At 41.4% G+C, this 12,431-nt stretch overlaps 2 protein-coding genes across 7 annotated transcripts in view; one reads left to right on the forward strand and one right to left on the reverse strand.

Annotated features, from left to right (window-relative positions):
- The window catches only part of LOC124622094 (GPI mannosyltransferase 2-like), a 387,261-nt gene that overhangs the window by 16,769 nt on the left and 358,061 nt on the right, over positions 1 to 12,431 (forward strand). For 2 of the 5 annotated variants that reach the window (XM_047147678.1, XM_047147676.1), the window contains exon 1: positions 2,902 to 3,040. The exons of the other annotated variants lie outside the window; for them this stretch is intronic. The gene's annotated coding sequence lies outside the window, so the exon portion shown is untranslated. Of the gene's footprint in view, positions 1 to 2,901; positions 3,041 to 12,431 lie in introns of those variants that run through there. 5 annotated transcript variants of the gene reach the window in all.
- The window catches only part of LOC124622093 (dual oxidase-like), a 252,302-nt gene that overhangs the window by 12,774 nt on the left and 227,097 nt on the right, over positions 1 to 12,431 (reverse strand). For both annotated transcript variants that reach the window (XM_047147673.1, XM_047147674.1), the window contains exon 31: positions 2,884 to 3,012. In XM_047147673.1, coding sequence (XP_047003629.1) covers positions 2,884 to 3,012 — 129 coding nt within the window. The remainder of the gene's footprint in view (positions 1 to 2,883; positions 3,013 to 12,431) is intronic.

A 12,431-nucleotide genomic window follows, 5' to 3' on the forward strand; every position in this document is an offset into this window, starting at 1 on the left:
AGAGTCTGTATGGAGAAGCTGCTGAACTACTGCTGTTCTACTGCCGTGACTTTCTCCTCAGCAGATATGCAAGCCTTTTGTCTGCCACGTGTGGCCACCCATCGTATCCCTTCTTCTTCGATGGCTCCTTTGATCACCAATATGGGGCACTTCCCTTTTCTCTGTTCGTTTGCTTTCTGTTCTTAATCTGGCAGCTTACCTTCATGTTCCTTGCAACTTTCCCGGTTGGTGTGAACCCTTCACCACCTTGGCTTCGTGAGGCGGCCTGTGTTCACCTTGGCCTTCATTCGTTTCCTGAGGACAACCATGGAACTTCGAGATAGCAACTCTGTATACACTGATGGCTCTCGGACTGACCGTGGTGTCGGGTGTGCCTTCGTCATTGGCGGCGACGTTTTTCAGTATTGGCTTCTGGAACTTTACTCAGTATTTACAGCAGAGCTCTTCTCCCTGCATCGGGCCACGCAGTACGTGCGGCAACACAGGCTTTTCGATTGCGTAATCTGGTCAGACTCTCTCAGCGCTGTATGAACCTCTATGTGCTGCACACCATCCATCCCATAGTGCAACAGGTTCAGGAAAGCTTGTCACTTGCTCACTCTTAATGGAACCGCTGTGATGTTTTTGTTGATTCCTGGTCACGTCAGTTAGGCAGGAAATGAGGATGCTGTCGCTGCTGCCAGGGCTGCAGTCCTCATACCTCAGCCTGCTAGTTCTTACATTCCCTCCGTAATCTCTGTGTTACCGTCTGTCAGGAGGTGGTGTCACTTTATCATCACCACTGGTCCTCCCTTCATGGGAATGAGCTCCAGATTATTAAGCCTCTCCCAGCGGCTTGGATGACCACCTCTCGCTTTGAGGAGGTAATTTTGACTAGGTTGTGTATTGGGTACTGCCTTTTTAGCCATCACCATTTGTTAAGTGGTGCTCCCCCACCACTTTGTGCACGTTGTGCTCAACTTTTAACTATCTGCCATTTCTTGACGAACGACACACAGGCTGTTGACCGCTTTTTACTTTTTATCCATCAGAGCAATATGGCAAAGGCCCCCACCCACCCTGATTGCTTCTCCCATCATGCGCTGTTGCTCACAGTCTGGCCTCGACAGCCAGAGACGAGGTCATGTATGTATGAGTTGTGTTTGTGTAAATGTGTGTGCGTATTTTGTGTAGTTCAGAAATAGTTTGTGTAGTTCAGAAGAAGGCCTTCTGGGCAAAAGCTTACTTGCTAAGTAGCCTTTTTGTTGTGCCTATCTGTGACTCAACGTATCCACTATATGGCGAATAGCAATCTACTCTTTTCATAATATTGTCATTATGTATAAGAAAGGGTAGGTGAGGCATATCATGCGACAGTAAGTATGACTTACACTGCAATAATACAGCACTGTCCACAGAGTTATGCAGAAGGTAGTGTAATCTATTGGAAGTGTTGGGCCTCTGTGGAGGAGTCTGACAAAGTGAGTCGTACAACTCCCTTTCTTCCTTTATCATATTCTTATTCTTTTATTCTTCTCTTTCTTTAGAAAATGTGAACTCTGTCTATACTGGTATACGATCCATAAAGGGAAATGATGCAACTGAACCAAATCCTGGAATTTCTATTAGATGCGAGTATGGTAAAAATTCAAATGATCAGCAAATGCCTGCAGCCAATCAAACTCCACAAATTGTGTGTTTTCATTTTTGCTGAACCAGTCAGCGAGGCTTAGATAGTGACATGGGAAGTGGGTAAGCTTGTCAACACCTCAAACGCATCACAGGTTCAGTAGCATTGATGGACGGGACACTCTGTGCACCTGCATTCAAGTGCAGTTAACACGGGTAGCAGCAGTTTACCAGTTATAAATCCACAAAACTGATGAAAGTATGGGCACTAAGGATTGCTACTGATACTCCACTCGCCAATCACTCCCACTTAAAGCTAGGCAATTCCCAGACAATTGGGTACTGGCTTGTCCTCACACTGACTCATCTGTTCGGGTGTATGGAATACTAGCATTGCTAGGAGTTGTTGCTGTAATGACAACACCCACTGAAACAAAAAAGAAATATAAACATGGAGCATCTGCACAATAATGCAAGGCTTTTCTGATACCTGTGAAAACTTTCAAGATCCATGCAAGTATCTGTTATTCACTTCAAAACAGCCAGGCCAAATTATTGCTATCACAGCCTTGCAAGAAAACCAGGCAACCAGAGTGTTCAATTCAGGAGGAAAATCACAAATTTTGTGGAAGGGAAAGGATGTTTTCAGTTCTAGACAACATGGTGTGGGCTTTGCTATTTGTATTGATCTACTACACACCACAGAAATCCCGATAAGGATCTCTAAATACATTGTGGCTTTGTACTTGTCAACTAGCAGTGGACCAATAACACTAGTAGCTGTGCAAACCCCGATGATGGCCTTGTCTGTGGACTTACAAGATCACTTTTATGAACGTCTCAATATGAGTGCACCCTCAGGATTGTGTGCATTCTAGGTGACTTCAGTGCTCATATCTGATGTGATTCAGCCACTTGACAAGACTGCAAAGGCATACATGAAAATGACGAGATAAGTGAGAATGGTTTAAGACTGCTTGGATTCTGTGTTATGTGCCAGCTGTGTATATCAGGGACACACAATTCAAGGCCACGACAAAGCACAAGGCTTCCTGGATGCACGTACACTTCAAATATTTGCCTAGGCTAGATCTTATTTTAACCAAGATGAAAGATACCTGCCATTTTTTCCACATGCTTCCATTTATAGTGCCTATTGACACTGATCATATACTAACAGTGACAAAAGTGTTTTTTGTGGCAGTAGAAGTTATAAGACTAAAGCATCATTTTTTGTGCATATTATTTTAATGATAAATAGATTAAAGATTTTACCTTTTGGTTCAAGGCCTGCAGTGACCTGAAGAAAACTGGAAAATCTGGTCTGCCAAAGTGGGTGACTGCTTGTAGACCAGTGAACAGTGAGTGGTTGCATATTCGCTGGAAGTGCCTTTCGCAGATGTACTGCAAATAAGAGAATTCCAGAGCAAATGTAAATGTACAGATAGTTTATTCCTGGTAGCTAAATTTTAATACAGTTTCTCTGTCATTTCTGAATGCTATTTGACTCAGTTTCTGTCCCTGGATGTTCCTTTAGGACTAGTTGATGTTATCTATGGTACAGTTACGTGCACATGTATGTATGATCTGAAATGAAAGTGTTTCCATGAAAACTGAGTACTGTTTTTTATTTGTTAGTTCCACTGACAAAGTTCCACACTTTTTTTACAGTGTTCATGATGTGTCTTTAATGTTGAACAAAAATGTTTTGATGTTTGTTGAGATACAGATGGTATATCTGGTGAGGGAAGGAGGAACTGCAGTTACTTTCAGTTGTAAAAGCCACACTATGTGTGATACCAAGGTACATGTCCCATAAACTTTGTAAGTTGCTATCACCAGCGTGGTACTTACTTGTACTTACACAGTATGTTGTTGTCTTCAGCCCGAAGACTGGTTTGATGCAGCTCTCAAAGCTACTCTATCCTGTGCAAGCCTCTTCATCTCCAAGTAACCACTGCAGTCTACTACATCCTTTTGAATCTACATACTGTATAAATCTCTTGGTCCCCCTCTACAGTTTTTACTCTCCACACTTCCCTCCAGTACTAAATGGGTGATTCCTTGATGTCTCAGGATGAGTCCTGTCAACCAGTCCCTTCTTTTGATCAAGTTGTACCACAAATTTATTGTGTCCTTTATTCTGTTTAGTACCTCCTCATTAGTTATGTGATATACCCATCTAATCTTCAACCTTTTTGCTGTAGCACCAAGTTTCAAAAGCTTTTGTTCTCTTCTTGTCCAAACAGTTTGTCATCCATGTTTCACTTCTGTACATGGCTACACTCAAGAAATATACTTTCATAAAATACCTCCTAACGCTTAAATCGATACTCAATGTTAACAAATTTTTCTTCTTGAGAAACACTTTCAGTGTTATTGTCAGTTTACATGTTATATCATCTGTACTTCAACCATCGTCAGTTATTTTGATGCCCAAATAGCAATACTCATCTACCACTTCAATTGGCTCACTTCCTAATCTAATCCTCTCAGCATCTACTGATTTAATTTGACCACATTCCATTATATTTGTTTTGCTTTTGTTGATGTTCATCATATGTGCATGCTCCTTTTAAGACCCTGTCCATTCTGTTAAACTGCTCTCCCAAGTACTTTACTGCCTCTGACAGAATTGCAATGTCATCGCAAACCTCAGTTTTTATTTCTTCTTCCTGGAATTTAATTCCCAAATTTTTCTTTGCTTTCCTTTACTATTTGCTCAGTGTACAGACTGAATAACATACGGTATAGGCTACAACTGTGCCTCACACCCTTCCCAACTACTACTCCCCTTTCAGGCCCCTTGACTCTTAACTGCATTCTGGTGTCTGTACAAAATGTGAACAGCCTGTTACTCGTTGTACAATGGTGATTCAATAAGTAATGCCCATTATTCTTTTTTGCAGAACGTATTTATTGTTAAGGCTCAGAATTTGGTGACAATATACATCAACATGTCTTGCCCATGTCCTATTTTTCTACATAGTCTCCATCACGTTCTATGACCATACACCAATGTTGTGGAAGAGCATGTATTCCCTGCTGGTAAAAGCTTTTGTCCTGTAGGCGTAGCAGTGTTTTCACTGTATGACTGACACTCTCACAGTTCGAATGCTGACCGACAACTGTAGAGCCAATTGTCGAGTTGTGATGTGCTGGCCAGCATGAATAATGGCATCTGAACGATTCAGCATGTCTGAAACAGTGGCTGTGACAGGACGTCCAGAGTGTGGCTAATCATGGAGCTCTGTTTCTGTATTTCCTGAGGCTGTAACTTTACCCATCGCCCAACTATACTCCTATCAACTGCAGCATTCCCATACACTGCCCACAAGAATTCAATAACAGCACACTGCTTGTAACATGAGTCGAGTTATCAGTTCCACCAGAGCCTCCCATACCTTGTGCCCCTACTTGAGCTGCCTCTTACCCCTCCCCCTCCCTTCCCCCCCCCTCTCTCTCTCTCTCTCTCTCTCTCTCTCTCTCTCTCTCTCTCTGCTTCTGAGGTAAACAGTGCTGTCAGAGGTTTGTTAAATATTCATTTGATCAAAGTAACAGATGGTACAAGCTGTTAATATTTCTCAGTGTGGGAGGTACAGGTAGACACCTGGTAATGTGACTCAAAATAAAACCTCAGAGAAGACGATATACCATTGCCTTCCTCCAATCTGTGAACCAATTTAACCGTTGATTAGTTAATGTGTTATGTTCGTTAAATCCCATAATGGAAAGCCTTCAGGGATGTGGATGAGTAAAATAATACCTTGACAGAAGCAGCCAATGCAGTCTCATTTTGTAAAGTATACTTACAACAGATTATGATTAGTACTAATCTGCATGTTAATAATTATGAGAATTACTTGTAATTACTTTATATAAATACTTTTTAAAGAGAAAAACAGCTACTCTTATATTAATCTGCTGCTGTTTTTATCTAATAATACAGATGTATGGTTTACTTTGCACAGATCACGTATCAGCTATGTATATACTGACTATTGCAATGCCTGTTCAGCACATATTTATGCAGAATTTAAATCCCTGAGTCCAAATATTATGATAAATTACAGGACTAGCTAGTGTGGTATTCTTATCTTGGGATCTTCTATTTTATGCCCTATGTCTGCTGGTAAGTCCCTATACACATTCACAGCAGAGTGTAAAACTCTGGTTTTATCCAAAAATACCGGGTGATCAAAAAGTCAGTATAAATTTAAAAACTTAATAAACCACTGAATAATGTAGATAGAGAGGTAAAAACAAAGTTCACAAAATGTCAGACAGATGGTGCTGGACAGCAAAACGTCAGTGACTGCGCATGACAATCGTGTATAAAAGGAGCTGTAATCAGAGAGAGAATCAGATGCACCAGCAATTGCAGCATGTTGACGTTACCTGAAAACGCGCTTTTAGTGAAACTGTATTATCAGAATGGGGAATGTGCTAGTTCAGCGTTAGGATCTTATCTCCATAGGAAGGGGATACGAACGGGTAAAGGTCCGTTGACCAATGCAGCTGTGGTGAGAATGATTTTGAAGGTCGAAGCCACGGGTTGTAAGACAATAGACCCCGTAGTGGCCGACCGAGAACAAAATGCTGCTGAGACAGTTGAGGAATGGCACTGAGGCGTACCCTCTGATGCTATCCGTACAAAATCCATCGGCATCATGAACTGTTACCTGGCGATTTAGTGAAGCGGAGGGCATCTGCGGTGTGGGCGTTTCAAAAGATGGTGGAAGATGACGATTGGTTGAGTAACGTGTTGTGGACTGACGAAGCTCATTTCACACTCCGAGGGTCTGTCAACGCCCACAATTGCAGAATTTGGGCTACCGAAAATCCTAGAACTGGCGTGGAAACTCCATTGCACGACGAGAAAGTCACGGTATGGGTTGGATTTACCACATCTACCGTTATTGGGCCTTTTTTCTTTGAGGAAATGCATGATTCTGGTTTTATAACTGCTACCGTGATGGGTGAGAGGTACGCCGATATGTTACAGAATCGCATCATCCCCAGCCTGGCTGATAAACACCTGCTGGAACGTACGATGTTTATGCAGGATGGCGCTCCACCCCATATTGCTAGATGTGTGAAAAATCTCTTGCGTGCATCGTTTGGTGATGATCGTGTGCTCAGCCGCCACTTTCGTCATGCTTGGCCTCCCAGGTCCCCAGACCTCAGTCTGTGCGATTATTGGCTTTGGGGTTACCTGAAGTCGCAAGTGTATCGTGATCGACAGACATCTCTAGCGATGCTGAAAGACAACATTCGACGCCAATGCCTCACCATAACTCCGGATATGCTTTACAGTGCTGTTCACAACATTATTCCTCGACTACAGCTATTGTTGAGGAATGATGGACGTATTGAGCATTTCCTGTAAAGAACATCATCTTTGCTTTGTCTTACTTTGTTATGCTAATTATTGCTATTCTGATCAGATGAAGTGCTATCTGTCGGGCATTTTTTGAATTTTTGTATTATTTTGGTTCTAATAAAACCCCATGTCATTACAAGCATGTGTGTCAATTTGTACCGCTTTATCTACATTATTCCGTGATTTATTCAGTTTTCAAATTTATACTGACTTTTTGATCACCTGGTATTCTATAATTTAGGACTGGAAGGAGAAGCGATACAGTAGAACCATTAACACTTGAGTTAAGAAGCTTGCATACATGGAAGAGACCTGGAGGGATTCAGATTGATTATATTATGGTAAGATAGATTTGACAAATTTAGAAAAAATTAAAATACAGTAAATAAAGCAGGCGAAAGGAAATTTAAATGTCTAAAAATAAATTGACAGGAGGTGCAAGATGGGTAAGTGATATTACTAGAGGACAAATGTGACATTGTAGAAACATACATGGCTAAGCCCAGGTGGCAAACTAGTACTAACCAAAGGAGAGAAAGCTAAAAGGTAGAAGGAATTGTGGAAGTATATACAGGGGAAATGACTTGAAGACATTATTGCCATAAACTGTGTTGTGTGCATGGTAGAGGTGTGGTTAGCTTCATTGGCTGGCGTGCTCCAGGTTGTCAGTCCTAATACAATCATCAGCAAATATTTGTTTGTATTTATCATTTCTAGAAGGTTCTCAAATTTCTTATTTCTAATTCTCGTGTATTCTGGAACATTTGATATGTGTGTAAATAGCAGTGCCCTCTGTCCAACCGCAGTTTTATTCTGTCCTGTCTGTATGTTGGTCACCATAATGAGTGTGCTTTCATTGATAAGTATTGTACTTCATTGACCATCCTACTTTTGGATTTGGACCTGTTTGTGGTTATGGCATGGCATCGTTTGTTGGAGATGCAGGGTTCTTCAAAATGATTACATCACCATGGTTCCAATTAACCAATATAAAAGCCATCACATACATGGACAGGAAGTGGAATAAAAGAGGTACATCATTCCTGAGGTCTGTACTTACAGGAGACCAGTGGATTTCAAAACAGCTGCCATCAGGCATCCAATAGTGTTCCTCAGATGCTGCTCAGGACACAGTGAAGTGGCTGAAAGGATTCAACTAAGCTGTCAGATACAAGAAGGTGGGATAACATGATGTGTTTGGCAAATGTGTACTTTTACTTGGATGGAACAACCCTGCAGTGGTTCCAGAACATCGGAAAGAACTAGATAGCTGGTACAAATTCCAGACCAAACTGAAGAAAATATTTGATGACACAGCAACAAGTCTGCTCATCAGAAGTTCAATTGAAGAATAGTGCACAACTTAATGGGGAAACAATACATATGGAATGTTTTCGCTTTACGCCACATTGTGAATCCAAATGTGATAGAAGCTGACAAAATCTCATACGTGATGAAAGGAGTTGCAGAAGACATCTACCAAGCTCTTTTGTTAAACATGTAACAGCAGCAGAGAAATTTGTCAAGTGGTGCCATCACATTGAGGTAATGAAACAGAAAAAACAGTACCAAAGAGGCATGAACAACTCACAATCATGGCCTCACCTCACATACATCAGGTAGTGAGAGAAGAGAAATACAGCAGTTTATGGCAGCCAAAAAGTCTGAGTATGCAAGGGATAGAAGCCATGAAAGTCCACTCCATATATCAGGAGGTAACAGGAAATGTTGAAGAAGAGATGTTTCAATATTTGGCACAAATCTCAATCCCCAGTTGAATACATCATGAATTGTGGACTCATTCAACTCCAACTTATGTCATGACTGTCAAATGGCATTCAGCATCTGACCAAAGCTGGGTCAATCAAATCTTGTGGCAAGTGTAACGTCCCACAGAAGAAATGATTTTTGGAGAACAGTGGACAACATTCATCCATTGTGGACAACCTGCACACGTTCTTTGCTACTTTAGAGAAAGCAAGTGTCCAATGACTATACTGCACCATCAGACATCAGCCGTCTCAACAGCTGCAGACGATTGTGGTCTTAGCTGTGGGACGAAGTCAATCACTTTACCCTGGAGGAGTCCGCTCCCAAACGTGCTGCAGCTGTTCCCTGTTGCTGTACAGAGATAGCAGCCTCTTCCCTCACTGCTGAATTCAGGAAAACTATGTGAGGTGACCATATGTGGAGGCAAGGTTGCCATAGATGAAAATCCTCTATAGACGACATTTACCAAGATGTCAAGGAATCTCATTGATGGCATCATCAATGGCCAATCTCTCAATGCTCTTCTTCTTCTTCTTCTTCTTCTTCTTCTTCAATGTGGAATGCTTATCGTCACCAGCTAAGGACGGCTATGATGGTGATACGAAAGTGATTGTTCTGAAAATCTCACATGGGAGTTATGTCCAGCCAACAGAAACAAGTACAGCACGAATAACTAACAGTGACAGAACACAGCTGCTCGAATTCATCATTTTAACAGAATATAGTCATAATGTTATTCTTAGATGGGACTTCTTAGAAGCATCACAAGCAGGCAGAATGTGGAAGATCAGAGCTCCCAAGTTGATTAAGCTATCCCAGCAAGCACACATAACGAAGATTGCTCTGACAGTTGTTTGCTGTTGAAGCCATTGTTATTGCCAGCCGTCAAAGAGTTAAGTTCCTATCAGCAATCTAGATGCTCATTGAAACTGCTGGAGTCTTTGTTGATTGCAAAAAGCTACTCAGGCTCACAGAAGAAATCTACATGCCAGTGATGATCATGAGCTTTTTTGGTAGCCGAGGAAAGCTTTGGATTACTAACGCCGTTCGCTGCTACAACTCATCCCTAAAGGTATGTGAACAGAGACAGCCAAATCACCTCACAAAGAGCAGCTTAGTGCTTCACTACTACTAAAGAAAATTCAGTGAGGAAAGTACTGTTGAACTGCCAATAGGATCTGGGTCGACTGAGGAATAACATTGGCAATAGTTTGTGATGCATTCAAATCTGGAGTGGAGAAAACACAGACCAAGTGGCCCATGATAAAGCACATATCAACACTGGAGATATCCACCAATCAGCCGTTGTTTGTATAAGGTGTCATATGCTGAACGATAGATTATCCGGGAAGAAATAGAGAATATGGTGCAATGTCATATCATTGAATCGTCAATGTCCTTAGCCCTCTCCAGTGGTCATAATGGATGAGGATGGCACGACACATGGTGTTCCTGCATCAACTACAGACAACTAAACCATCATGAAAGAGTCCACCCATTTCCCTCCATTAATGACACCCTAGACCGATTGAAAGGAACACGCTATTTCTCAACTACGGATCTGCAGTCAGGCTATTGACAAATAAAGGTTGAAGAGGTGGGCTGTGGGAAGACTGCCTTCACAACAGCTGATGGCCTTAGAGAGTTCAAAGTTATGCAGGTAGGACCATATATTGCTCCAGCCACTTTCAAACGTGTGATGGAAACTCTGCTTTGACATCTTAAATGGACGATGTGTGTTTGATATTTGGAAGACAATCTTTTCAAAAAACATTTGAAGAACATGTAAGCTGGCTGACAACCTTTCAATATGTTCAGACAGCAAGCTTCTGCCTGAATGTGAAAAAGTGCCTCTTCATTGCCCAAGAAACAAAACTCTTGGCATGCCTAATTAATGGTGATGGATTCTGTTCCAATCCAGAGAAAATATGACCAGTCACAGATTTTCCAGTCCTCAGCACATTGGTTAAGTGAGAAGTTTTCTCAGGATGTACTCTTACTACCGATGATTCATATAGAAGTTCTGTACCAAGGAATGTCCCTTGGAAGAACCACTGCAGGGAGGTGCCAAATTTTCCTGGTATGAGGTGCAAGAAGGATCTTTGTTTATAAGGTGATGCTATCATCTTCTCCAGTGCTAGCATTGTGTGGCGAGAATGTTGATGCACAAATTCACATTGATGCTAGCAGTTATGGGCTAGGTACAATTCCAGAAGTTTAGAAATGTGCCAAAAATAAATTCAGAATAGCACATGCTTCGAGAGTACTCTGAGGCCGAGATGAACTGCTCTACAGCCATAAAGAGTACCTTGCAGTTGTTTGGACCAACAAGTTTCACATGTATTTGTGTGGCAAACCGTTCACCATTGTGATGGACAAATATACTCTGTGCTGGCTCATTATCCTGAATGATCTATTGTTGTGACTGGCGAGATGGACACTGAAGTTTCAAGAGTATGATGTCACAGTGCTATATGAAAGCAGATGGAAACAAAAGGGTGCTGACTGCCTTCCAAGGAATTTTTTGGCAGAATGTACCAGCATGGATGATGACTGCTATCACTGAATTAAGTGACATTGCTGCTGAACAGAGACAAGATCAAGCATTGCTGGAACACAGTGAAACCTTTAAGAAGGAAGAACTGATCAAACAACTCCTATTAATAAACAGGGCGTTTTATGAGAGGGATTATGATCCCGTGGTGCTGAAATAATTGTCATCTCAGCTCATCTACGGCCAGCTATCCTGAAGTACATATTTTTATTGTACTGGCATTCACAGCCAAACTTTTGTGTGTTGGGGGAAAAAAAAGAAAAAAGAAAGAAAAAAAGGTGCTACAGTTGTAGATCCTTTATTAAAAACACAACTGGTTCCGTAATTTAAATTACATCAGGTGAAAATCTGAGCAAAAGGAAGATACCATAAACAATACTATGCAAAGACCATATAATAGTGACAAAAAAGGTTCACAAGATTGAATGCTTACATTACAGCGGTAAAACCAGTTTTACAGTCCGATCCTAACACTTTCTTAAAATTTGGGAATTTTTCAAAAAGCAATAGTCATGGATTAAAAAGTGGCAATGAATCTGGAGCCTATGAACAAATGGAACAAGAGAAAAAGATTATAAAAAGCACCAGAAAGAGCAGATTTAATACTAAAAACTGAGTGATCTGTGCTGGATAAATAAGTCAAGGCAGAACTATAACTGAACCGGAAATATGTTCCTTAAACCTAACTTCAAAGGAGCTTCCAGTTTGGCCTATTTACTTAGAGTGGCAACCATCACAGAATGATGTAAACACTTGTCTTGTGCGCTTCTGTTTCATTGTTTGTATGTGTTTAAACCACTGCCCATTATTGTTAGGAATGAAATATCCTGGGATAATACCTTTTGTAGCCACTTGTGTGCCCATTCTATTTGAAACCGTTCCACAGTATGGAGCCCTATGAAGAAACAGTCCTAGTGCCATTCTCCTGCATGGGAAGGAATTTAAATGAAATATCCTGTTGACCCTGGGCTGGGGCAGTCCTGAATGCTCTGTGGGTCACATGGGATTCACAAAGACTGACAGAACCAGGCGCAGGTATATCAGGTCAGGTGTTTACTGATCCATTAGGACACTGTGTGACCCCCTGTAAAAAAGGCCAATGAGTGGATGTGTGTG

This window comes from Schistocerca americana, chromosome 7 (assembly GCF_021461395.2).
Source record: "Schistocerca americana isolate TAMUIC-IGC-003095 chromosome 7, iqSchAmer2.1, whole genome shotgun sequence".
Taxonomy (NCBI): domain Eukaryota; kingdom Metazoa; phylum Arthropoda; class Insecta; order Orthoptera; family Acrididae; genus Schistocerca; species Schistocerca americana.